The sequence below is a fragment of the Neodiprion virginianus genome, chromosome 1 (assembly GCF_021901495.1).
Source record: "Neodiprion virginianus isolate iyNeoVirg1 chromosome 1, iyNeoVirg1.1, whole genome shotgun sequence".
Classification (NCBI taxonomy): Eukaryota; Metazoa; Arthropoda; class Insecta; order Hymenoptera; family Diprionidae; genus Neodiprion; species Neodiprion virginianus.
The window spans coordinates 6,159,917-6,186,308 of NC_060877.1; the positions used below are offsets into that span (position 1 = coordinate 6,159,917).

At 38.7% G+C, this 26,392-nt stretch overlaps 1 protein-coding gene across 11 annotated transcripts; it reads left to right on the top strand.

Annotated features, from left to right (window-relative positions):
- Positions 1–404: 404 nt before the first annotated feature.
- LOC124306938 (opsin-2-like) lies at positions 405–26,342 on the top strand. 11 transcript variants are annotated; one of them, XM_046768158.1, is made up of 12 exons: positions 9,885–10,252; positions 10,457–10,746; positions 12,007–12,292; positions 15,879–16,198; positions 18,704–18,829; positions 18,919–19,649; positions 20,489–20,662; positions 21,338–21,547; positions 21,934–22,305; positions 22,681–23,034; positions 24,624–24,663; positions 25,791–26,342. In XM_046768158.1, the coding sequence occupies exons 6-12, from the start codon at positions 19,003–19,005 to the stop codon at positions 25,956–25,958; spliced, it is 1,965 nt and encodes a 654-aa protein (XP_046624114.1). In that variant the 5' UTR covers positions 9,885–10,252; positions 10,457–10,746; positions 12,007–12,292; positions 15,879–16,198; positions 18,704–18,829; positions 18,919–19,002; the 3' UTR covers positions 25,959–26,342. The 11 variants fall into 11 exon arrangements, with proteins under 11 accessions (XP_046624103.1, XP_046624084.1, XP_046624114.1 ...); XM_046768147.1 differs by lacking the exons at positions 9,885–10,252; positions 10,457–10,746; positions 12,007–12,292; positions 15,879–16,198 and adding an exon at positions 405–850 and having other exon boundaries at positions 18,610–18,829; XM_046768137.1 differs by lacking the exons at positions 10,457–10,746; positions 12,007–12,292; positions 15,879–16,198 and having other exon boundaries at positions 18,685–18,829.
- The last annotated feature ends 50 nt before the right edge of the window (positions 26,343–26,392 follow it).

A 26,392-nucleotide genomic window follows, 5' to 3' on the forward strand; every position in this document is an offset into this window, starting at 1 on the left:
TCATTGTAAGTACTATATAAAAAACGAAATAACTATCAGATGATTTCGATTCATGGACGATTCATATCAACGCTGAAAACTAAGAGATAATTTTATTACTATGAGCATAGCTAATTGTAGATACATAAGTGTATGTGCATTATTTGATATAACAGATAAAATTAGCAACAAGCTATTCCCTTTTCTAATCTCTATATAAGATATAATGTTCATTTTAAACTTGTATAATCTACGGTACTTAATAGTTTTTCGTTTGATAATCTATTAACAATAAAGTACTGATAATATTGCAAAACTCTTCCGAGATTATTGTTTTCATTCGGTGCCGTTGAGTAATTGAACTTGGAGATCCGTAAGGTCAGTACGAGTCTATTTTCCGAGCACATGGCATTCTACACCGAACGCAATGTTTGTAAATACTAGAATGGCTCACGGTACTGTCGAGTTGTTGTCAGTGTCGAGTCTCCTGCGCGACGGCGAGCTTGTCGGTTTGCGATGTTCATTTATTTCTCCGTTGTGTTAATTTAGTAGAGTTCAGTCTGTCAATCATTCTAAAATCAAATAAAACTAGCGCGCGTGTTCAATTTCCGCAGGTTGTGCGAAATCTTATCTAACCCAATTTTCATCGAAACTTTAACCATTCGACCAATTCACCATTTTATTCGTCTTTTGTTCAGCAACATTGCCGATTCCCGATGTTTAAGCCCAGATATATTCTCGAACCGATGAACGGTAAACTTTCCCGAACTATTGTGTGAGGTTGGAAATAATTTAGAGAGTGAATATCCAAAGTGCATCGCTTATACAGTCCAATGGTGGTAATTGATCGTTCACCGTGCAACAGTGAGAGGTAATTATTTGTATATTATTTTTCCGAGCTTGATTACATTTGCTTGCCTTTGTATTTGAAGCTTGTCGACAGCTGTGTTCTAATTTTTTGATAACAAACACTGTCGGTTGCATGATTCACGAAGTGCTTTGAATACCGTGATTTTCCCTGCAGCCAGATATTAATGTTTATAGTTTATTGTGTGCTTCATGAGATTTTAATATAAAATGAGGCGCAGCGGCCTTAATTGTACAGAGGTTTATTTCTTAATGTATAAAAAAGTACAACTCGGCAGGAATCAGGCTTGTAATTAAGAGTTTCGAGTAACCAACCAAACAGATTTGCTTTTAGTTCCATATCACCTTGTGGTAATTTGTTTCAATTTTGTTCGCAATACGGCAGGAAAAATATTATATTTGTAATCTCATCTCATAAATTGTGAGAAAAAAAAAAATACACGAATTCCGTGAGTCGTCTCATCGGCAAACGATCTATGCTCTTATTTCCATTCCGTAAATATTTCATAACAAGTTATTATACCTATGGTTATAGATTATCGATCGTTACCTGCATAATACAAAAAGTTGTTTGCTCTTATTCTTTATGCTTAGCGGTCATGGGTTGGCGATTATACCTCTGGGAAGCATATTGGCTTCGCCGTAAAGGCCAGGCTTGTTAGGTAATACATGGATCATATGTAGTGACTGTACACGCATAATCCGATCGAAAGTATTGAGATTTATTAGCGTTAGATAAGCCATGGCATGCGCTGGTGTGTTTAGCTGAAATTGATCTCTTTATGTAAGGATGACAGTTCCGTTGATATCGTCCCTTCAGAGTTTCCCTTCGATACGTATTTTACGAGGTATTTTCTGTACATTCATCCAATTTTTCTCCTTTCCCACCGAATTGTTGAGAAAGATGACATTTTATTGGATCGAAGACCTCCCACCTTAATTCACTGTACAAAAGTAGTACGCAACATGTGCACTCTCATTCGTACGCGTTCATTGATTATGCAAATTATATAGGAGTGTGCGAGTGGATAGGAGCCGGTATACGAACATATTCGACTAACGAAGACTTGACTTTATAAGTGACACCTTTGCCGATGCAGACGTAGAATTTTGAGAACTTTATACTCGGCGTATATATCCCCTTATGTATAATTTATATGGATTATATTCGAGTACACTTCGTACCGGAAAGTTTGCATCTTTATTTCCATTTCTCGGGTAAATTGTGAAAATAGTTGAGAGATTATACATGCCGCGCATCATTAGAATTATTCGCGACGTTTTTCACCTACGGATAGGGTGCATACCTACTCTAGCTATACGTCATCACTCTACTTGAACGAGTCGCGGGGATGCGGTACTTCGCAAACTTCGTATTCGCTGCTTAAAGAGGAAAGTATCGCTTCACGTTTTACAAGTGGTTAAAAAAAAAATTGAACGCGTTATTTTTGAAAAAAATTGTCGAAGTAGTTTCTTGGACTAAGGTAAAGTACGCACAATAATAAGTGATAAAACGAGTCACACGTGATTGGAGTAAGCGCGAAGGTTGATGCTTTCGTTCAAATTTCAAATTAACAAAATAATATTTTTTCCGAGCCGAATAATTCTTCTTGAGAAAACAACGATTGTTTGCAATTTTTAACACGTTTCTCTAAAAACAGGAGGAGGAGGGGGGGGGGTCTTTGAAAATAACGATATTACTGTCAAATGAGTGGGCATTTGTTTTTTCTTATCTGATCCGCCTTCATAGTCCGCAATTTTTATTATCATAGGTAGTTACATAGCCACATGGCTATCATCTGATTGTTTGGAAATAATTACATACTGCGATAGCTCGCCGAGCCAATTCATCCTTGTGATTCTGTATTATTTTTGTTTTTTTTTTACCCTTACATTTCCCTTGAAAAGTACGACAGTCATATTTCATTTCTTTTTATCCGTCTGGTATTTCTTTACCTCGGGTCTTGGATAAGTTAAACACGAAACGGACTCGGAGTAAAGAGACGTGTAATAACGAAAATACTAAAATGAAATGACATGCTTTAGGAGGTTTGTCAGTTTAAAGTTCATACTTTTTTGTTAATTTACAACGAGATGATTGCACCTTGAGTGTTTATCAAATTAATGATGAAAAATTTTGTAATGTTGACAATTCGCCGCAATTCCACTGTTAATTTGGTTTTCTGACGTTGGTATCGTTAAATATTTATTTTTTCAACACTGCAACGATATATAAAATTGGTCATAAAAAAAAAGAAAAAAAAACAAGATAGCAACACTGTATTGACTATTGCGGGAAAACAACATCTGTTTCGGTAAATTTGTATGAAACAGTTTTCGAAACACAATAAGCCACAATGGAATGGAATTGAACGAGTTTACCAAATTTTTTATTATATCAGAGCCATTTACGAAGTGAAAAACCGACATCGAAACTCGTGTTCATAATTTTTGTCTCTTCATTTATTTATTTTTACTGACATTTAGAAGAATGATTGTAGCTTGAAAATGTAATAATTTTATAAATATTAATAATACGTGAAAAAAATTACGCAATGTTGATTCTCAACTGCCCAACCTTCTTGATTCGTGAAAATTAACTGCATTGAAAATTGTGGCGGGTGTTTTTTCGCTCGTTTGACTTCATATCACGTTGTACTGCACACTTTCAAACATATAGATGGGGCTTTTTCACGTGAACTTAGCAAACGGTCGATGGTGAAATTTTTTGATTTCATCAAGGATTTTTTTCTATGTTAATACGATCCTTGGAAACCTCTACCAGAAATTTTCAAATTTTTTGTACCACTCGTCTTTACCCTACGAATTTTTAAACCCATTTCAAAAACCACCGGAATCGATTTATTTGAAGTGAGAGAAAAAACCTTTTCATCCAGAATTCAAAGCGGAAGGACGTTCATTCAATTTTCGTTTTTTTTTTTTGGTCACATTTCCTATTTTTTTAATCGTTTAAAAATGGCGAGCGGAATTTGGATTAAAAAGGAAAAAAAAAAAATTGTGAAAAACGTCACGGATGTGTTTTGAAAAATCAGTCATCAAATGGAAAATACGGTATGTATTATAATAGATATTGAAGAGGTATAAAAATAGAAAAAAATGATTAATAGAATAGTAAAAAAACATCCTTCCGCTTTGAATCGTGGGTGTGATCGTTTCGTCTCGAAAACGCAATATCTTTTTTTCTGTTCCAAAAATTGATTTGGCTTTTTTTTTTTGAGGTGGGTTTGAAAATTCACAGGGCAAGTGCGTGTAGTGACCCACAAATTGACGATGCAAATTTTTACTCAAGGTTTTCAGGGCCCGTACTAATACAGGAAAAATCCTCGATTAAATGAAAAAATGTCACGGTCAACCGTTTAACGAGTTCACATGGACAGCCCCATAGACGTATAATAATACACGCATGAACGTGCAATCAAATCGCTTAATTGCTCACTCGGTAGTTATTAGCGGCCGAAACCTGGCTCCGCGGATGACACGGCACGAGGTCTCTCGCCCACACATTTACACGCGAATGTGGATCAAGTGGAGACAATTAACAGCAGGTAGGCAAAGCGGAGGAGCACCATGCAGCTTAATTGTAAGGGCGAGGTATAGGCAATGCCGCTAAGCCTTGATCCTGCGCTTCAGCCTAACTAAACGCATCTCTCGAATTTCTCTCAGGTTTGTCGGAGGTTTCCGATTCTTCGAGGACTTTCAGAGACCTGGTTTGACGGTCAAGAGACTCCTTGAGAGAGCTGCGACGATTCTCTATCATTGTACTATCGAAACTCCCACATATTCTCGGATTCTGGTTTTCTCTGGAAATCGTTATAACCGTCTGACAAGTCACGAATTTTTATTTGTAGTTACAATGCCGGTAGAAATACGAAACATTTATCAAAGTCTGTTTCACTGAATTTTCTCGTTTCTACGTACGACTTGAACGACTTCACAGCTAGACGTCCCACGTTTTGTGTAATTTATGACCAAATCCCATATACATAGAAGACCCTAAAGGTTTAACGGTTTCGCTTGTTGGTTCAGACTTCGAGTTTGTCGCTGCACGACTGATTTGCCTAGTTTAATTAATTCCGAGATTAATTCCACTGAGTTTTCTTTTTTACGGCTTGTTAGCCGTTGGCCTGAAAGTGATAGGTAGTAGCTGCAAGCTATAAGTTTCGCAAAGTTCACCTGTAAAATAAAATGCCAAATCGATACACGCGGCAAGTACCTGTTGAGGATTATTTACTCAGGGTTCGGGCCTGTTTACCTAACGATAAACGCGTATATATGTACAACGTTCGAAACGGATTTTCTCGCACGTGTTAATTGCCTATTTATATTTCTGCTCAATGAGCTCCCCTCTTTAATACCTGTACGGAGTAGGAAAAGACGTCTGTCGACGACGTTCTGAGAAACCCTAATTAGTAAATTGATTGTCTGATTGAATCGCGTCTAGAAAATTCGTATACCTAACATAATATTTGCCGATTGTAGCACGTTTCGTGCACTGTAATCCAGTTGAAATAATGCGCTTTGACGATGTGTTTAATTGTCGAGATAAACTTGAAGCGTGAAACCCATTATTCGTATCCATGACGCGTATTATACAAATTACGATATTACACATTGAATTGATTCACGGGCCAAATTTGTGCAACCAGAATTTTCACCGAATTTATTAAAACGCAGCATATTCCGGCTCGTCACGACGATTTTTCCGACAACTTTGTGTATGTTGAGAGGTTTTTTCTACACACAGAAAATTAGGCCAGGCAGTATTTTATACGGCAATTTCGCTGGCTTGTCTTGTCTTGCGGACGCAGGAAATCTTGCGGGGGCGCAAAGAGCATTTTGACGTGCGGCACAGTACTGTATTTGCCTTTTTTTTTTCCTACGTTCATTTTGGCTTATTTCGCGGCCAAATGACGGCTTGCGAATACTGTAGGAGCCTGGGTGCTTGCGCGAGCTTTATTTTCCGGTTACTTGCGGGTAAAATGGAAATTGGAACCGTCGCAAAATTACCTAGTTTTATTAGATGTTCCAATTCTGGATTCGGGTCGTCATTAGATTTTTTTAAGAGAATATGTTAATATGATAGATGAAAATTGAATTTTATTTACGAATTTTCAGTGCTTTAAGTTCTATTTGAAAATGGGGAGAAGGCACAAGGAAATTTACCACGGTTTCATTTTACCTTTAAGCACAGACGGAAAGTAAATTGTCCATTTTCGCCGCGAAACGTTTCGTGGAGAAATCCGATTGATGATAATTCCTTAAAGTGCTGAACTGTCGTTTGCTTGCCCAATTTCGCCCACCCAGGGTGGATGAATACTGGAAATTATTATACGCTGAGGTGCTCATTACGCAACTTTTGGTAATATTGATTGGGGTTAATTATACACAGGGACGTTTCACGGTGCGCATGTTACTGTATATTAGATGCGTAAGAAAAGCACGGTAAAGATCGAAGTCTAACAATAGGTTCCCTATTTTGCATAATCGTATAAGATATCACCCGTCATTATATGTATCAGGATGGGTATACACAGTAGCTAAGTAGAATCAATCTTTTAGATTATGTAAGCGTAGATAGATCATTTGGACATTTTTATGACGCATGGAAATTTTCAGCTTCCATTTTACTTACGATTTACAATTATTGGTAATAATATAGACTTGATTTGCATTCGTATTATATACAGGGTGGGCAGTAATAAAAAAGAAAAAAATGAGACCAATTTGAAACGTGAATAAAATACGAACGAGTTGACCGATTTCCGAAAACTTTTCAGTCTCCCAGCGACATTTTCAGAACCTGTTTTGCAAAAGCGTTTATCTCGACAACGAATAAAGATTTTTCAGATTTTCAAACGCGAAACGAAAGATTCAATTTTCTAGTTTCGAGAAAAAACAAGGTTTTCGAAAGTTGGTCAATACGTTTGGATTTTATTCACTTTTCGAATTGGTCTCGTTTCTTTTGGCCACACCCTGTATGATGCAACCAAAAGAATTCACCTCGCCTCTGGCAGTGCTTCGATGTACGCATAATTTTATCATTCATATGCGTAAGGATTCGGAGATTTTCGTTGCGGATACTCGCTGTACCGAAATGAATTACACATCCTAGCGTCACTGCTGTACCGTATTGTTTTTTGTCTTTTAAAAATTCAAATCCAGAGATGGATAATACATTTTTTGCCAGTGAAGTTGCGCAGCGAGGCTTTGTGGCTTTAATCATTGTAAGCCGTACTAATCACGTTGGCTAATGAGATAATGAAGAGATCGCAAAAGTTCCGAATATTCTCTGCACGATGTTAATATCTCTAAAAAAATATCACGTATATGAAATATCTTGGATAGTAACGGATTATACCCAGATAAATTTACGATTTCTATTTTATTGCGAAGCGTAACGATATTTCAAAATTACCAAAGTTCCTTTTATGTCCAAAACTGTAGTGCCTAGTTTTCATTCCCCGCTAAAGTGGTTAGATGTATAATAAAGTATTTATCTGTAGCTTGAAAAGAAGTCGACGGATTCTTTGAATAGTAGCCCGGATAAAGGACGGGAGCTGAAAAGCTGCTTTGAACTGTATACGGCATTCCTCTTTGAGTCAGCTCGAGCTTTCAACGACTCAGCAACAAATAGCTTTGCTTCAAAGTTTTCTCGAAGCGTGCAAAACGGAGAACAAGACCAGGCCCGAAAAAGGATGGTCGAAATAATTTCTCTATATAGAATAAGGATGTCGGACGAAGCAAATGGTTAGGGACTTGATCAGCTCGATTGAATTTCAATTACACGTTCTATTGCTTATAATGTACGTTTATCTCCGAGTGTTTTCGACGTGAATTAACCGTCGTTCTTCAGGTGGATCGGTTTTCAATGTACTGCGGCGAGTTTTCGATCATCACAGCTGTTTATGTTGTCCTGCAAATGAGCAAGAAAATTTTCACGTTATATCTTCGATTATGCTTCAATTATTCCATTGCATATCACAGCAAAGCTAATTATATTTGGAGCGACATCGTTTAGCTTACGGATTCTACGTTGAAGTCGGGTTCATTTTGACTTGTTGCAAATTGACTCGTTATAAAAAAAAATAGTCAAGTGAAACTTTAAAATTTCAAGAATTATTAAATTTTTTTCATTCCATCAGATTCACGGTAAGGCGAGTTTTATACGGTATTCAATTATTATTTTTTATAAGATTCGTCGACATGTGGTTGGTACAGCTTCCTTTCTTTTGACTTATTTATACTCATTAGCGCGTCTCGGGCGAATAGTCATCGTTTTGCCGACATTACGTCTGCTTTCATTAGTCAAACAATGGTCGACAATATTTCGGCAAGTATGCTACCTGAGAATTTTCATGGTTTATGCAATATATATTATATGTATATACATAGATTCTGTTAACTCGTGTACTAGCTGCCGGAGGGCCGGTTAATTTTTATATTCAGATTCAATTAATTAAACTCTATTAGATTCGACAAGAAACATGGAATGCGTAATTAAGTGAAGAGAAGTATATCACGCGTTTATACAACATGACAATATGAACACATCGTCTGCAGACCGTTCAACTTAGAAAAAATTTAAATAACAAGAAGGCAAAAAGTATTTATACTGTGTCAAATTAAAGCTGTTTCGATATGGTGAAAAATGTTAAAGTTGCGGTTGGCACTCAGTGAGAAAATTATTTACTCTTGGAGAAATTAATCCTAAGTGTAATTTATTTTAACGTTAATATCATTCTTCCCTTGTTTTGTGAGATTTTAAAAAAGTCGCGTTAGTTGCGGCAGTAAAAATTTTCATCCTGCACGTATCCCTTTTCTGGTTTAACAACCTCGACTTTAAAGAAGTATTACTGTACATGATGTTGTAATTAAGCCACGCGTACCAGCGAAGCTCGCCTCAAGCTACAGTTTTAACGATCTTTATTTTACAAGGCTGCCGAGAACCCCGAGATTATGGACTTTCCATGAGTTTTGATCTTTCATACTGCAGCACACGCAAAGAAATCATTCTAACCCCAGCGGTGCATTTTAACCGGGTATTTTAACCATTCTCCTGGAAAACATGGAAAACCGATAAAAGACAGAATTTTATCAAACACTTGCAGGTGGTCTTTAAAATTTTGCGAAACGTGGTGCTTAATGCGATCTATAAATTTCCCAACCATTATCGACAATTTCAACTAGTCTTACACGCTCGCTCGGAGGTTTTTTAAACTCTGACTTGACTTGCTGCGCTCGAATATTTATTTATACAAATATGATAATTGTGACATTATAACAATGCGAAAACCTACGTGCAATAACTAAATTCCACACTTGCCAGACATCGACACCGTTTATTTCTTTTTTATTCGTCAACTATTCAATTATTCAATATTCTTATAAATCCATAAAAAGTATCGCGAAGTTCGTTCTGTCGGAAAAAAAAGTTTGGGAAAAATTATAATTTCAATCATGTAGAAAAGGGAAAAGTCGGAGGATTTTCAAAACAAAATTTAGTCGTCTCCGTGGATTTTTACCTCTCACAGGTCTGCCCATAACTGTGTTACGGTATCTTGTTTGGTGAACGGGCATGAAGCAGAGGCAACGAAAGTCTGTCACTTTCCTGATTTTTACTTTCATCGGCAATTAGCAGACGCCTCGGTAATACAATGTCTGGTCAATTACGGAGGGTGGCTGCAGGCATCCAAATTTACGAACAACCATTCGCGATCTTGGAGTGTAGAGTTCACGGCGTGGTCGCTTTATTATTACAGAGCCACGATGCAACGTTCCATCACATCCGTATTCATATTCATATAGACGGCGGAGAATCTGGGGCAGGCAAAGGTGCACGGAGAGTGATATTCCCTCTTCTCTCACCCCTGCACAATTTTCTCTATCGGGAATTCCACCACCGTCCCCCCACTTTTAAACTGTCTATTCATCGCTTCACCACCACCACCACCACCACCACCATCGACACTACCCTCGAGCCAGAAGCCGCTTTCGATGTTCAGTCGCAACCAGCCAGTGATTCGGTCCGCACCGCGCAGCTTTCTCGTCGTGTTTTTTGCCACGTGCTTCATCGCTTCGTACCTGGGATATATCGTCCTTGATTTTACATAATTTCGAATTGGACGCGAGAGTGTCGAAATAAATAAAAATCCTTTGCTCATTTTTTATTTTTCACTCTGTCACCATTTTCTATGACCGTTTGTTAAATCGTAACTAAAATTCAGTTCTTCAAGATCTTCTCGCGAACGTTCCAAGGATTAATCAATCATTCGTCTGCTCCCTCTGACTCGTGTTTACACAGACTGTGCGACATAATTCGTCACCAAGTTCTTACCGTCCGTGTTTAATTGAAACAGAATACATTCCGATGCAATTGAACGCGAAGGTACGTTTGTTGTAATTCACATCTCGCACATATTACACACTAATTGTATAGCTACTGTGCAATTATCTCAACCACAAGATTGCAATTACATAGCCTGCGGTGTTCACATCGCCCATCGGATTGCGGATACGGTTACGCGTCGTTTTTCGTCAAAGTTGATCAATTTCCATGGAAAAAAAGCAAGTTTTTATTTTTTTTTTGCAGACAAGGCTAAAACAGAGCGAATCGCGAACTGGGCCAATTTCTTCCTGAAGAGTTTGAACGGTTTTTGATTGGCGAAGGGTCTTCGGTGCTGATTCGGCACTCTTGTTTTCAAGCCTGCTCAGCGCCTTTGGCGTCAAGGCAAGCTCAAGAAGCACTCCGCAGATCAATCGGAACTGTCATTGACGTCTGTCCCAGATATCGTCCAGCGGTATGCGTGACAGAAGTCGAAATCGTGTCAAACGTCTGCATCGCAGTCTCGGGAGGAACTGTTTAATCAGGCCGTGTCACGTGTACGAGTAGCTTAATGGACTCGAAGTATTTTTTTTAATTCATTTTCTCGACACGCCACAGCTGTTCACAGATATACCGCAGCGCGGTATGCATTTCGGAAATTAAAAGACGCCTCCTCGTAAGTCTTCGCGGTGGAGAAATGGAAAAAAGTCATTTGTCGCTTTTAGCTCCGGTATGCATATCTTGGAATGATTTCAACGAGAGTGTCGAGCGTCTGTGATCGTTAAGAATTTTTATTCCGGCTTAGGTTGAACCGACTCGTATGTACGGGTAAATGGATTCGTTGATTTATTTTTATTTGAACTCCTGCTTCGCATAGACGGCTTAACTTTTGCGTTTATAACGTGTCGGTGTAGATAAGTTATAATTGAGATGATGCCATGCGAATATTATACCTGAGGAACCGAGGCTTGGACACTGAGTAATTGGCTGTGATCGTTGTCTCTACTATCATTCGTTCTCTACGTTTTCAGGCGATATTCTTCCTTGGATTCTTTTTTCCTCAATAGCTCTAAGTTGGTGCCTCGTATACACCTAATGTCCAATATACACGTTCGCACCTCGTTCATTCCGCGTGTGCGCAAGCGGTACACGAAAAGTTGAGAAATGTCAGCAACTGGGTTAAAAAATAAACTCCGATTCATTCGAATTTTATTTACCTCACGGTTCCACAGCAATTCGGCAGTTCCATCGCCCTCCTATTTTTTTATAAACGCATAAAAATAGCTTGAAAAGTATTTTCCGTCGTGATTGCTCGGTGTGCGAAATTATTACCGGTATCTTGACAGGGGGAGTTAACGAGAGAGCGAGCGAGATAGAGATAGAAAATCACCATAAAATAGAATATATAGATTGTATTTTACAGTTGAATCTTTCGTTGGAATCGAATCACTGAATTCTGTCGGCTCAGTCGTTCCAACTGTCCAATATTATTTTCAAAAAAAGTTCCTCCGAACCGTCTATCACCCTTTTCCGAACCGAACTTTTCGGTCGGAGGCTATACATTATGTATATACTTTACACATTGGTAGTCAAACCGCGTTTTCTTATATACTCGAATATTGAGTCTTCGGAACATGTAAGTCACAAATCTGTCGAAGCATCGTCCCAAGTAGATACCGGTGTGTTTAACGCTAATATCCCATCTCCCGATAGCTTTATATCTATATCGAAATCTCGGTTTTCTCCCTCTAGCAGCTCACAATCAGTCCAAATTGCTCATCGTATCTCGCATTTTCACCTACACCACGTGATACCAGGCGTGGGTTCGAGCAATTAAGGATACTTTCGCGAAGTTCATTTTGACCCCGGAACGCCGAGATCTTCCTAATTTTGATAAGCATCACGGCTGGTGTAATTTAATGCGCATAAAGGTGAAGGATTCGAGTCACGTATATGATCGCCGTCTCGAGAATTACAACGGGGACAAATTAAACTCGAAACTTGCATATTAGCAAGGAAGGAATCAGCGGTTCAAAGCTGTCCTATAATTATATCTACAAGTTGTAGCGTTGTACTTGGAGCAAACTCGATACTCATTACGAAGTAAATTGCTAGTTGTACCGATTCTTTCTCTGCGAATTCTGTAATTCAACCAAGGTACACGTGGCGACAACGATCCCAAACACCAAGAGACCGACGGAAAACCTGATAACCCTGATTATTCTCCGTATGACCTTGCCTACCAATCACTATCTGATATGCAAGCGTTACGAAGCTGCTGGCATCTTTTCTTCTCTCGTATCTCAGTTATCTTTTTAGTTGCACCGTGTGATACCGATATCTTTGTGAATCATGGTTGCGTTAAGCCGTCGAGTGACTGCATGATTTCGTCAGTCAGTACCGTATCGCTGAGCGACTTTGTATCTCTCGTTTATCTGAATTTCACTAATTTTCTCGTAATTTCCCCTCAAACTGATTCCATAATTTCCATCGTATTTTGAGTTATCCGTTATCTTTTGTTCTCGTAATTCCTGTACCGGTAGAGCTTGTTAAATTTCATTTGCCATATCGGTTATTATGTTTTATTCGCTATCGTGCATGAATTTGTATCGTTAATCGCGTTCCTTGGAGTACATCTTACACTAAGCGTAGTTTAAGCCGCCGAATACGACCGTATATTTTACTATTTTCTTGTAGCGATGTCGTACTAATCATTATCTGATATATTTCTGCTATCCTCTGTACTTTCTTGGCTATTTTTCTATGTTACCGTATCTTTCCGCTTAATATTATCTTTAATTTCGCTGTAATATTTGCTATAGTATTCGGTGTGTTTTCTGATATCTCTGATATCACAAAACCTCTCATAATCCCTCGCAGTCAGTCTCTCGTCAAGATTTCTTCTGCAAATTTTCTCTCGTGTTTTATTATCGTTATTTATTGCGTTCGACTATTTATCGACAATTCTCTCTCGTGAATTAGCTCGTAGCGTTACTTTTGTGTAAAAACGCCCTACGATTATATTTTGTTTTTGTTTAATTAAAGTTAGGGAATCGCGCCAAAGTGTCAGAGGTAAGTCCTCCACTGAGGGTAACGGCAGTTTAACGTTACAAGGTATAATATTCGGGAAAGTTTATCGGGCGAAAAAGGGCATCCCTTGTTAAGAGGGGCCAAATACCCCTGTTTCGGAATTGTCAAACTATCCGTTCAGAAACGTTTTCTTGGTCAGAAAAACGTCTGCCCAGTGGTCCATAACTGAATAACCTCCTCCACCCTCTCCGGGGGAGAAAAGAAAACGACATTTTATGTATTCGATTTTTTACCTCAATACTCGATTCACGGATCCTTACCAAAAGTCCTTTTATGTAAATTAATTTTGGCGCATTCTTCCACTTTTTTTGCCATTCTTTCACTATTTTCGACCATATATTCAGAAAAAGTTGTCGGAATAGCTTTGGAATGTCGAGATTTGTCTTTTAAATATTACTATACTTAATATTGAGCTTTGAGTTGATGAAATATTTTAGTTCGGGGCTAAAATTAATAAGTCGTAACAATTTGTTGTTTTAATTTTTTTCTTTTATCCGCAAGTCAAAGTCAGATTTTCTGAATCTATACTAATATTATAAAAAGGCAAAAAATTTCTGATTTGTTTGTTTGTTTGTATGTAGAGGGTAATCTCTGGAACTACTGAACCGATCTTCAAACGTTTTTTTCACTAATAAAAAGCTAAACTTTCCCTGAGTAATATGAGCCATAACTCAGTTTGATAAAAATAAGTTTTTAGTTTGAGTTCTAAATTGGTGACTTAAGTCGAATGAAAAAGCATTGTTTGACTGCTTTATCGGCGTCCTCTAACCAAATGGTTCGATATATGTGAAATATAACATCAGTGCGATGTGATAGATAAATTCATACGTTTCGGGGTTACAAAGCCATCTTTTGTGAAAGTTTCAAGCGGAGAGACACTTACGTGATTAAATGTACATTTAACTTAGATTTGTCTATCCGCCCGAAGTTATTAAAATATAATACTAGTGATAATTGTGATACCAATATACGGGATTGAAAGATTATTAAAGTCACTATTCGGATCAAATATGTGAAAGAAATCGCCTCGTGCTCTTATCCATAACTCTGTAAAGTTTCTATGGACATTAACAATGGAGATGATATTTCGTCCTCGTTACCCTTTCTTAAATATTGTAATAACTTGACGTACGAGGACCGCGGAAAGCTAATGAAGCCGAATAACTGGCCACCGGAGTTTATGCGAATGTTACAGTATACTATTCCCAGTTTGCGAGTAAGTATACCTACCCTGGATCGATTACCTTCGCGAAGTTTCAAAAGTTGAGTATACCTGAAAATCGAGACGAAAACTTGATCCTCCAATATCTATTTCGAACAACGGCTGCAGCCTCTTGTTCGGATGCATCCGATGTGTGGCCTTGGCGTCGATCTCGCTTTACCCAACATCTTGTTTGGTCCAAAGCCATTTTACCTACAGGCTCTGATTTGTTTGACCTTCTATCGCGATACCTTGCCGGGGATTTTCCTCTTATCCACGGCACCTGCGCATCGATCGGCATTTCAAATCTTGTTCCGAGTTTATTGGTAATTGTACACACCGTGCGCTTTGGGGAATTTTCAGTTCTTGAAACTTTGCTCCATAAGTACCGAAGGAGATTGCCAAGAGGCTTCCTAGGGTTTCACGGCTTACAAGTTTCAGAAGTTGTTCGAGTAACATTTGAGCGAATCAATTTGTTTACGCCTCACAAGAAACTTGAAACGATTTCGAAAGTAATATATGCACAGTCACTTGATATCCCATGCCGATGTTCCTCGTGACATGTTACCGATGGTGCATATTTCTCCTGATTTTTATGCACTCGTTACGTATCCTCATTCCTTATTCAGACACGGAGAGTGGGTGTCAGGACATTTCCTCGCTGATCAAGGATTCAATCTAACCGTATTTCACTCCGCTATAAATAGTTTTCTCAATGATATAGTTCACGGTTCGTATTTCCGTGCGGTATTTCCGATGAGGTAGTACCTTCGATACCTCGTCATATCGCGGTGGTCGGTGATTAGTAAATAATAAATTATGATCATCTTGCGGCGCGCTCGTGTTCTGGATAATAATTCGATTAACATTAGCCCTATACATATATATGCAAACGTCGTGTCTCTCCGGATTGTATTTCATCGATTACAACTCATTGCTGCACGAGTTCTAAATAACCTGTGAGTAGAATTTCTTCATGTGATTAAGTTCGTCGTTGTTGGAGCTAGGCCTTGATCGATCCCACCGATCGAAGAGAATTGATCACTAAGATCAAGACTACCAAGATCACGTAAGAGCTGACGGAGCGTTCGTTTTTTTATTTCATTCTGCTCATCGTTTCCAATTTCTATCGTTTTTTTTCTGTAATATAACTCATAGAATAATTCAGATACCCAGTTATCGATTATGTCGGAATTAATTTTCTCCGATTTATTTTTGTCTTCTTTTTTAAGGTTTGGGGATACACGTTTATGTTTCATCCCTGTGCTGGGTGTTTGGTTTAAATAACTCGCCACTGTAATCGCCGAAAATTATTTCACTCCAGGTCAGCGCGTTGCGACCTGGATTTTTATTTCTAATTATCTCATCTGGACTAACAATGTTCCCTGCTCTTGACAGAGAAGATTTTATTCGAATCCAACCGATGCGCGTTCAGTGAGGTTGAAATATCTAAATACGTATAGTGAACCGTATTATACAGCATCTTCGCTCATCGATCGGAAGCCTTTTGCAATTTTATTCAATAAATCGGAGGAGAGTGCAGCGACGAGTTTCCGTCGATAGGGGAACAAAGGAGACCAAATTAAAGTCCCGACCCTGAATTATTCAAGGTTATTGTCGAAGCTCAACGACTGTGCGATAGTCGATATTATCCTCGGTTCAGATCCATCGAGCATTGAATTTCTCAGCTGCGGAAATCGAAGAAGATTTGGACGTGGGTACATATCTGTCCGATGATGTGTCAAAGTGGCCGAAGAAGAAGATTATAGATTATAAGGAATTGCCGCTTTTACGAATGGATAGATAAAATAGGGACTAATTTCAGATACACGTAAGCTGTTCGATGATACTGAAAAGTAAAATATATCGCCTGAATAATTTTCAAATTGTCACAGTGACTAATGATTATTTCAACGAAGATAGAGGTAATATACGCAAAGTCCGAGTGGTATTAAGACACTTACAATAGGATTACCAAATTGGTGATTAAGTTACCCAAATTCTGAATCGATTAACGAGGATAAAGTAAAGTAGTAACGTTGTCGGTAATGAAATCTTGGAAACGAATCGATGGTCAGCTTTGAACTTGTAAGTACTATTAATCGGGTAGTTGAGTTTTGCAAACAAAGACTGTATGATGTTTTCGCAATTTCAGACACTCGCCGTGAAATTTGGTAATAACGATTTTACCTGAAAACGCATCGTTTTAATAACGCTAAAAATTCCAACCTGATGCTGAGAAACTTTGATTTTATTTTCACGATGACTTATTCCTGATGTCAAAGAGAATCGGAAGTAATCTCATTAGATAAAGTTCATTTTATTTCCGATTCGATGTAACGAGTACGAACTGCGTAATAAGAAGAGAGGAAGGAAGAAAAGAAAAACGAGAAAAGGAAGGACTTGAAAGTTTAATAACAAATCGGCAAAGCATTCTGCAGAATTTCCCAGATCCAATTCCAAATCAAGAAAGTAAAATGTACACGAGAGGATTCCGGAAGGTTCCGATCTAGTTTGCTCGCAATATTATTTTACCTACCGGAAATTCGCTGTTTGAACTTGATTTTTGGAGAACGGAAACAATTCTGGATAATCAACAAACGCGTCACATTCTGATTCTACAGTGAGAGAAATTTTTAGTTCCGGTTACCGCTCAGTCCTTAATTATTTTCATTTTTTACCACAATCGAAAAATATAGTTCTAGGTAGAAAATGAAAATTAGTTTTCCAGCTGTTACCGGAAAGTCTATTATCCGTTACTCTTCTTTCTCATTACGATCACCGTTACTAGATTTTCTTGCGACTGTTGCGAAAATTTAACGCTTGTGCAACAATAAATTAACGTTGAAGCCTTGTTTAACTAAAAAAGTAGAGTAAACCTCAGAAACTGATTTTGCGTTGAAATTGCCAAAAAAGGATCGACAATAGCGCAAAATGGTTACGCGTATCTCGTTTTTCGCGATTCCAACAATATTCAAACAGCTTTTTTAACGACACCAGTTTTACTGAATTTTTATAGTTACTATAACAAATGAAATTCTTCTCAGTGTACGTATATTGTCGTCTAACGCGTGATGCGAAGTCAACGGTATAAAGCTTTCATTGCTAATTGGTCCTCGTATTTGTGCTCTAGCGCTTATGATTTCCCAGGCAGCACTTCGCGCTGAATTGATTCCGCTGAGATGACTTTGAGGATCGTTCGTACATGAATTATATTTCACGTAGCAGGTAGTTTGTTTCAGATCGTTATTTTCGCACCTAACGAGCATGCCGCGCTCTCTGAAAACTGAGAACAATTTTCCGTGCATAACGTTCGTTATATAAAAGTCGGAATTATAATAACCGTACACCGACGTATAATTTTTTTGTAAATCATAATTGTTCCCGGTACCGATGTACTTTTCCTTCCAATCAAAAGCATTCTCGTGCTTGGCGATTCGTCGTCGGAGGATTGGTCAGCTTACGGCAAGATCCTGAGTCAATACAACCCCTCGCTTAAGTAAACGAATGCCTGGAAGCCAGTCGTCGACGACTGTACGAAATTTGCACTGAATCGAAACCGTTAATTGGAACTGCTTACTCGAGATTTCCAATAACCCTTGAAAGCTTTAGTCACCTTCCAAATACTCGCATACCTTCAATCCAATTTTCTATAACCCCTTCGACATTTGTGGAGATGAATTGTATTTGCTTACAGGTAGTGACTTTATTTACATATTCCAACTACTCAACTCGCATTATAATATTGTGCAACGATAGATTTACCTACCTTTGAAATCACCTTTGAAATCAGCATGATTAGGTATCGTAGGGAATTTAACCCTTACCCTGACACATGGTTTTCGGTATACGTTGGCTGTCACACGAGGCCTTTCGCTTCTTACCCTTATTTCGGATGTTTCAAGTGCACCAAAAATTCTTAAAAAGTTCATGCATGTTCAATCAAGAGGATCGCACGCCTTCTAGTTTACAAAAGATACACACAACAAGAAATCATGCGAAGACAAAGGTCCACGTGATACAGGGTAAAGGTTAAATCCAGACCATTGGGCGAAAGGTGAAAAACGTGTAAAGTGGGCGTCGGTAACAAGTTCCCAGAATTTAGTTACTTCTTTGTCTCTTGCAAAAGGCTCGCACAAGGGCGTATTGTTATATGAAGCATCTCGTATTAATTTGACCTTGGACACCGTGATGCTGTTCGTAGAAAGTTTCATTTATCACAGTACGATCGAGTTACCTTTTCGCGATCAAGAATCACTGCCAGCCAAGTATGTAGCATAATAAACAATGAAGGGACTTCTTTGCAACCGTGTTATTGCCAGTTATCGAATATCCGTCTTCTGAATAAGGTTTGGCAATGGTTTTCAAACCGGAGGAAAAAAGAAAAAAAAATTACAATTCGTACAGCGAAATGATTGATTCTGTTTTCTTATTTCAGACAATTTGTGACGGTCAAGGCCTAGCCGCGGACCCGATGTAAAATTCTAAAGTGAATGTGGGAAGCCAGGAGGAACAGCCACCCATGCCTTCGCTTTGGTTACTTCTGATACTGAATTTAGCGCCAATAATGCCATTGACGTCAGTCGGTCCAGCGCTTTGCACAAGCGACGATGCGAAGAGCGATACGTTTGTGTTTCGCGATCGTTACGGGGACAGTCCTGGCTTCCAAGAGGTGCATTTCAATTTGAAATTTTCCTGCGTTTGGTCCGCCGTCGATCCGGAATCTGCGAAAAATCCTCCCCCGTGTCTGAACGCGGTGAAGATATTGCCGAAAAGAATTTCCGGAGATAAAGAAAACATCTATATGAAAGCCGAGGAATTTATAAGCGAGATAACACATCTCATTCCTACCGTAAAGCTCAACTTCACCGGCAATTTTACACAAGATTTGTGGAACGGTAAGAAACATAGGAAAAATCGTCCGAGGCTTGAGAAGAGGCTGCAGATCGGTATTTATCGTAGTCACAGTATAAATCCAGAAGAGAAATTCAACTCTTGGCAGCGCAACGTTCCTCGCGTCGAATCCAACGTCACGGATACCATTGAAATATCAACGTCGTCGCGCAACAACACTCGTGGAATTCACGAGGACAGGATTACGAGAGAAAATTGCACTCACAAGTATGCCGGAAGCATAAACTGTGCCGATGACGTAATTGACCATTTCAGGTACGAGGATTTGAAATTGTTCGATAAATACACCCGTTATTCGTTGTATGATTTTTATTTTATTTACTTTTTTTCCTTTTTTTCTTTTAATTTTTATCCCATAACACCTGATCCTCCTTATTCTTCGTTACTCCTGTAGTTTTACATTGTTATTATTACTAGTCTTATTGTTATTTCCGCCATGTTTACAGTATAATTACAGTATAACCGTATATTCGATGCTCGAAGCTGCGAGAGGAAACGTGGCCAATCATTTTTACTAGCAAAGGCCAAGTGCACTCAGGTGCCTGTACGTAAAACCAGAGATCAATTTCACTCGTACGCACGATAAGCGAACAACGTGGTTTAGTTTTTGGGGTTCGTGAGCTTTGATGTTTCGCAAGCCTTTCACACTCTGTGAATTTTCATCAAATTTTTTGAAACACCGCGCGTCCACCGATCGTTACTCGCTATACGGTAAAGGATTATTATAACCAACCTCAGCTTGTTCAAAATGTGGGGAGAAAAAAATGCCGTGTATTAGAGAGACGGTATTTTTTCTCATTTCTTCCCCTCGGTTGGTTCGCTTTTGTTACGTTACATCGAATTCTTGAGAAAAAAAATTTATAGTCACGCTCGTCGTGAGAGTCGGTATACAGTGAAATAAACGAAAAAATAAAACATAGAAACCAAAGTCAGATAAATTACATGTCTTATTAAAGTTACACGCGATAAAATTATTTTTTTTCCCTCACCGCCGCAACGATTATCGCTAGTGCTCGGTGTCTCGCTGTTTAATTGGGGTGTTTCGCCCCTGATAAAACTCTACCTGACGACGTCGATTACTTTAAATTGACCAGATCAACGTGGCCGGTTCACCTGTGGCTGGCACAAAATTTCTCATCCTTCAACACCCACTGGCTAAAATTTCCGCCACCTTCTCCGGCCGCTTATTACACTCTGGCTGTTCTTTACGCAATTATTATGGTGTTCGGCATTTGCGGCAATGCGTTTGCCATCTACATGTTCTTAAGGTAAGTTGTCTTTTTGCTGAACCTATCGTAAGCGTTTACGGCTTGATTGAAAGTTGGAAAACGCCGAGGGCTGTACAAGGATTAACGATTTCCACGCATTAGTACCTATTTCCGTTTTTTTTTCTTTTTCTTGTTATACCAAACCATTGCCAAAAACTTTAATTCGCACAGAAATCGCAGTCGGAATTTCGGGATACCTTTGAATGTTACGAAAAGGAAACTCTTGGAAGTAGGTACATTGACTTTAATCCCGAGGTTTTTTGAAGTTGAACAACTTCTGGCAACGCGATATTTACGCTTTGTTTTTTTCTTCTTCATTTTTTCCCGAAGGAGATCCATTTCTGTCGTTGAAACATCGACGGCGAGCTGCTTTGCAAAGTTCGGCTTTCGATGTTACGATCAACTTTCCGAGTATCAGGTCTTCTGTGAACAAGATCAAACGTTGTTTCAAACCATTTCGAATATTCAAATTCACCCTGATGAAACGGATCTGATTTTTCAACATCGGAAAAGAAATTGAGGAAAATTGTTAAAAAGAAATTCTCCGCCCTTTATCTTTCTCTTCGTATTTGAATTTACTTTCTTTCAATTGAGAATGAATGTTTATCACCACAATACCGGTGTAATTTATAAAGTTGTAACGAAAATTTGAACAAGTTTTGTATAACCTGGCAGATGTCGATCCCTGCGGACTCCCGCCAACGTTCTGGTAATGAATTTGGCTGTCAGCGATCTTCTGCTACTCAGCAAAATGCCGATATTTATCTACAACAGTATCTACCACGGACCGGCGCTCGGAAATTTTGCCTGTCAATTATACGGGTTTCTCGGCGGTCTTACTGGGACCGTCTCCATCATGACCTTAGCGAGTATCGCTGCGGACAGGTGAGATAAGACACGTTTCCGATTGTTGCCGAACAACACTCTTACTGGAACCTGAGATACCGGTATCTGGAATCTGTATTTTCTTGTCCCTCCCCATCTCTATTCGGCTTTGTTCATCGAACGGAAACATCATACATTACATTATTTAGCCGCGCTCGATTCACCCTTCCGACTGTAATTCTACAGGATCATTTTTCGCCCTGCGAGGAGGAATCCACGAAGGGGAAGGGCGATTAAATTCGCGAAACAGGAATGGAAAGTGGAAAATTTTTTAAGATAAGATAAAATATTCACCCACTGTATTTTTGGCAAGGCTTGGCGAGGATCGTTACAGACGAGACAAGACGGGAATAGCCGGTTTATCAACCCTCGATATTTGATGACAGGTACAACGTCGTCGCGGAACCTTTCAAGCGGACGACTTACGCCAGAGCTCGGGTCACCGTCGCCCTGACCTGGGTCTACGGGGCGACATTTGCCGGTCTTCCGCTGGTCGTTCCAAGCCTTGGAAGATACAAGCCCGAGGGCTATTTGACCAGCTGTAGCTTTGACTACCTCACCCCGGAACCGAGGGTCAAGGCGTTCATTTTGTGCTTCTTCGTCGCAGCCTGGCTCCTGCCCTTCTGCCTAATATCCTTCTGCTACATCGGGATACTGCGAGTCGTTATGGCCGCCCGCCATTTGAATGTCGGCGATCAGATCGTCGAGACTTCCAACAAACACTGCCGGGAGGAGGAGAAAAGGCGGACGGAACTAAGGTGCGATTATTGCCCTTCTTTGTCGGTCTACGAACAACGGAAGGGGAAAGTAACGACTGTAAAAATTTTAGTCTTTAAATTGATCGGAACTATCCGGTCTGCGATAATGTAGAACAATTTTACTTTGAATTTCTATATCGCATGAGTAGGATCAGATTGACATCGAATTATAGGCTGCAAAAGTCGACAGCGGATTTTTATTACGGTATCTAAAATTATCTCTTCATACCTCGGATCAATTTGTCAAAGTCTGGCCAAATCGATTACCAAAACACCGTTAGAAGCCTCCGAGTTATTCCGAAACTTATGGCCGATATAAAACTGCGACTTGCCTCTCTTCCTTTTCTTATTCGTCTCGCTGACGCGATCCGACAGATTGGCGTTCGTAGTGATCGGTATAATCGGGATGTGGTTCGTCTCGTGGAGTCCCTACGCCGTGGTCGCCCTCCTCGGCGTCTTCGGGCAGAATCACCTGGTCACACCCTTGGCCAGCATGGTCCCAGCCCTCTTCTGCAAGACGGCTTCCTGCCTGGATCCCTACGTCTACGCGGTCGCCCATCCTCGGTTCCGAAGCGAGCTTCATCATCTGACGAAACGTAGCCGACGCAAACGATCCGCCAGGCAATGGAGTCCTCAGCACCGGAGTCAGACGACCTGTCCGCGTCTGACGCGGCATCCGGATGGCCTCGACAACGGCGTCGAAGAGGTTGTTTTACCGATAAATTCCCGGTAGCTTGTTTTTAACTTACGTCTAGTCATTATATCAGAGCAAAAATCACGATCGTTCACACTGAGAAAAAATTTCATTTGTCATAGTAACTAGAAAAATTCAGTAACACTGGTATCGTTAGAAAAACTGTTTGAATATTGTTGGAATTACGAAACGCGAGGTACGCCTGACCATTTCGCGCTATTGTCGATTCTTTTTTGGTGATTGCATCGCAAAATCAGTTTGTGAGGTTTACTCCTACTTTTTTAGTTAAATAAAGCTTCAACGTCAATTTATTCTTGCACAAGCAATAAATTTTCGCAACAATTGCAAGAAAATATAGTAACCGTGATCGTAACGAGAAAGAATAATAACGGATACTAAGACTTTCCGGTAAATACTACAAATTTTTATTTTCTACCTACAACTGTATTTTTCGAGCGGTAACCGGAACTAAAAATTTCTCTCAGTCCACATTTTTGTTTCCTTATTTGACTCTTCATTCTCCAGGATACGTTGTACGTTAAATTGACATTCTTTTTCACATTTCAATATATTCCATTGCGTACACCCTCCTCATCCGCCGAATCATTTTTGTGTTGGTGCATGTTTGTGTGTTTTTGTACCTTCGTCATGTGTATAATAACTTATAATGTTTTTACGTAGACTGATATTTGCACACTAATATAATCAAGATTACAGAACAATTAACTCAACGGAGTTGAAGTAGGACGTAGCAAGTGGAGAAGAGAGATTTGATGAAAACAATATGATTTTCAAATAATTGTATATACGTACAGTTTACACGGGTATTATTTTGTATCGATGTTCGCATATGGTAGATTATTATTTTTGAGAAAAATAGTATTTTCCTCCCAAGGAGATTCTGGTATATGAAGTATTTTATGCCATCTAGACTCGGAATTTTTTTCACAACATCGTTCCACATTTACAGCGATATCACATTTGTTTTTCAGCATTCTTTTCGAATTTCAATCAAATTCGATCCAAAGCTGAAAAATTGATGACCATTTCCGCTTCCCTGAACCATATAACTCGGAAATTGTGTGTTCGATGTGTAATTTCATTTTGCCACCCGCAAAAGAGTATGATTAATAAATAATATTTTTACGGGGAATGAGTCAGGTAAATTGTTTATCTATTCAGTTCGAAATTGAATATTTTTTATGGGTTCCCTATACGAAATATCATCAGTAACAATTGAACCATATAAAAAAAAAAAAAAACAACCGCGAGGCAAATATTGTTTTTTACAGATAAATCTACTCTCGGAAACGGCTGATTCATGAATAAATATCCGTTGGAAAAAATCCGGTAAAAATGTGAGACCGTCTTAAGTTGCTGATATCGGTAGAGTGATATGAATAAAAGAACGTTGATCAGATCTGAGACAGCCAACCTAAAATGTTAACCAAGTTGGCATAGAATGCTCCGTACGTAGTATAGTAAAAGAGCTTGTAGAACTTAGACCTACCTACGTATATGTATATATGTGTGCATATATATATGACGTTGTATACGTAAAAAAAAAGCCTGACTAGATTTTAACCCTCTTGGAATCACTATAAAACTGAAATCGCTTACGCAGCACTGGATATCGTTGGGACGCGTCGTGCATCCTCGTTAATGTAAGTCTTGTATTGCTGAAGGAATTTCCAAGTGTATAAAGATTCGTTGAAATTTTATTTGCAAGATAAGAGAAAAAAAATTTAATAAGAAAAAAAAAAAAAACAGACACATTAAAGATGAATTAAATTCAAAAACTAAAATTTTAAACATATCTGCTTTCTTTTGTAGAAATTGCTCCGTTGTTGTAATTTTGTGAACGTACAGAAGACAATCTTGAGAGGCTTATTCATGCACTATTTTGATTAAATTTTTTACCGTCGTGATCCGGTTTTTACAAAGTTAAATTTTAACCAAATACCTAATATCAGAGTTGACCGATTTTGCAAGACATATCTTTTCACCGCTTGTTTTTTTTTTCTTTTATTTTTCTCTTTTTTTTGAGGGATCTACGTACAAGTTAACGGGGTTTGAATACACACACCGGCCAGTCTTCATACAATTCAGATCACTAACAGTAGTGCAGTGATAAATATCAAATGCACCATAAACACATATATCTCGATTTGATTCACGAAATGCAGAATAACATTACCCCAAAAATAAAGCTTACTGTACATTTACGCAACATTTCGTTCTATAACGTCCCATTTTATCTCAGAACAATATTATTCGTTTCGTATATTAGAATAATTCAGAACTGTTGTAACTGTACGCTTAAAAGTTTACATCGACTATAACGAGTTAAACTGAATAACCGTATTTTTCTGTTAATTTCTCACGGCTTTGAGGCGATTCGTAGAGCAGTTTTATTTTTGATTGCTTAATATAGATTTCGTATGGGTTTGCAATAGCGGTAGTGACTTCGGTATTGGTTCGATCGAACGTGGGTTTCAAAGCTTGCTTAACAACTGTCATGAAATGTTAATAACGATAAAGAAAGCTTAGAAATCGAATTTAGCCAAAAATCTGCAGCTTCTTCTTTAAACTTTGTTAATTTTTTAGTACGTTAAAATGCTTTGTATCAGATTTTGTGTAGAAATTAGTGAACAGAGTTGTGAATTTTACTTTCATTATGATACGCAGTCGTAATAGTACGTAATTGTTGTCGATAAAAAGAAAAGAACGAGAAATGACGTCGCGTTAAAACGACGCTAGACGTTTGTCTATTTCTTTTACTGTTCGGTAGGAAATGCAGTGCCTCGGAAGCATCGAGATAATATCGATGGCATCGCGTCGATCGGTGTCCAGAGATACAGCAACGAACTTCAGTTCTTCGGTCAGAACTACGAGCTGCTCTTTTAACCAACCCAAGGCTGCCCTAGCGTTGTATACCGACTCACCGGAAATCGGTTGATCATGACGAGATTTTACTTTACAGGATTATTCCGCATCGGGATAAAAATCGTTGTTTGACACAAGTATTTGATAGAATACGATTCGCGTTCATGAAATAATTTGCGAATTGTTATAAAACTTTAAAAAACATAAAGAATATTTCCTTCTCTCGTATATACATCATTTCAATTTATGTCAAACTTGTATAAATATCAATGCTCCGATAATCGATCTCTAGAAAAATACCTTAGTCGTCTACCAATACACCAATGTGCGGTGTATTTATTTATCGAAAGATACGAAGATGATGTTAAAAAAAAAAAAAGAAGAAGAAAAAAAAGAAATGACAAATAAAAATATGAACGAAAATAAAGAGCAACGGCGCAACAATCAACGGAAAAACTATCACATGCTGGGGCCTCGTTTTCAATCCGGATCGTAGCAGGGGTATAT

Excerpts from the sequence above, each read along its gene's own strand:
- LOC124306938 (XM_046768147.1), top strand. The coding sequence starts at position 19,003 with ATGCCTTCGCTTTGGTTACTTCTGATACTGAATTTAGCGCCAATAATG. Across the intron at positions 21,548-21,933 it reads GCGAGTATCGCTGCGGACAG|GTACAACGTCGTCGCGGAAC; the intron begins GTGAGATAAGAC and ends ATTTGATGACAG. Across the intron at positions 22,306-22,680 it reads AAAAGGCGGACGGAACTAAG|ATTGGCGTTCGTAGTGATCG; the intron begins GTGCGATTATTG and ends GCGATCCGACAG.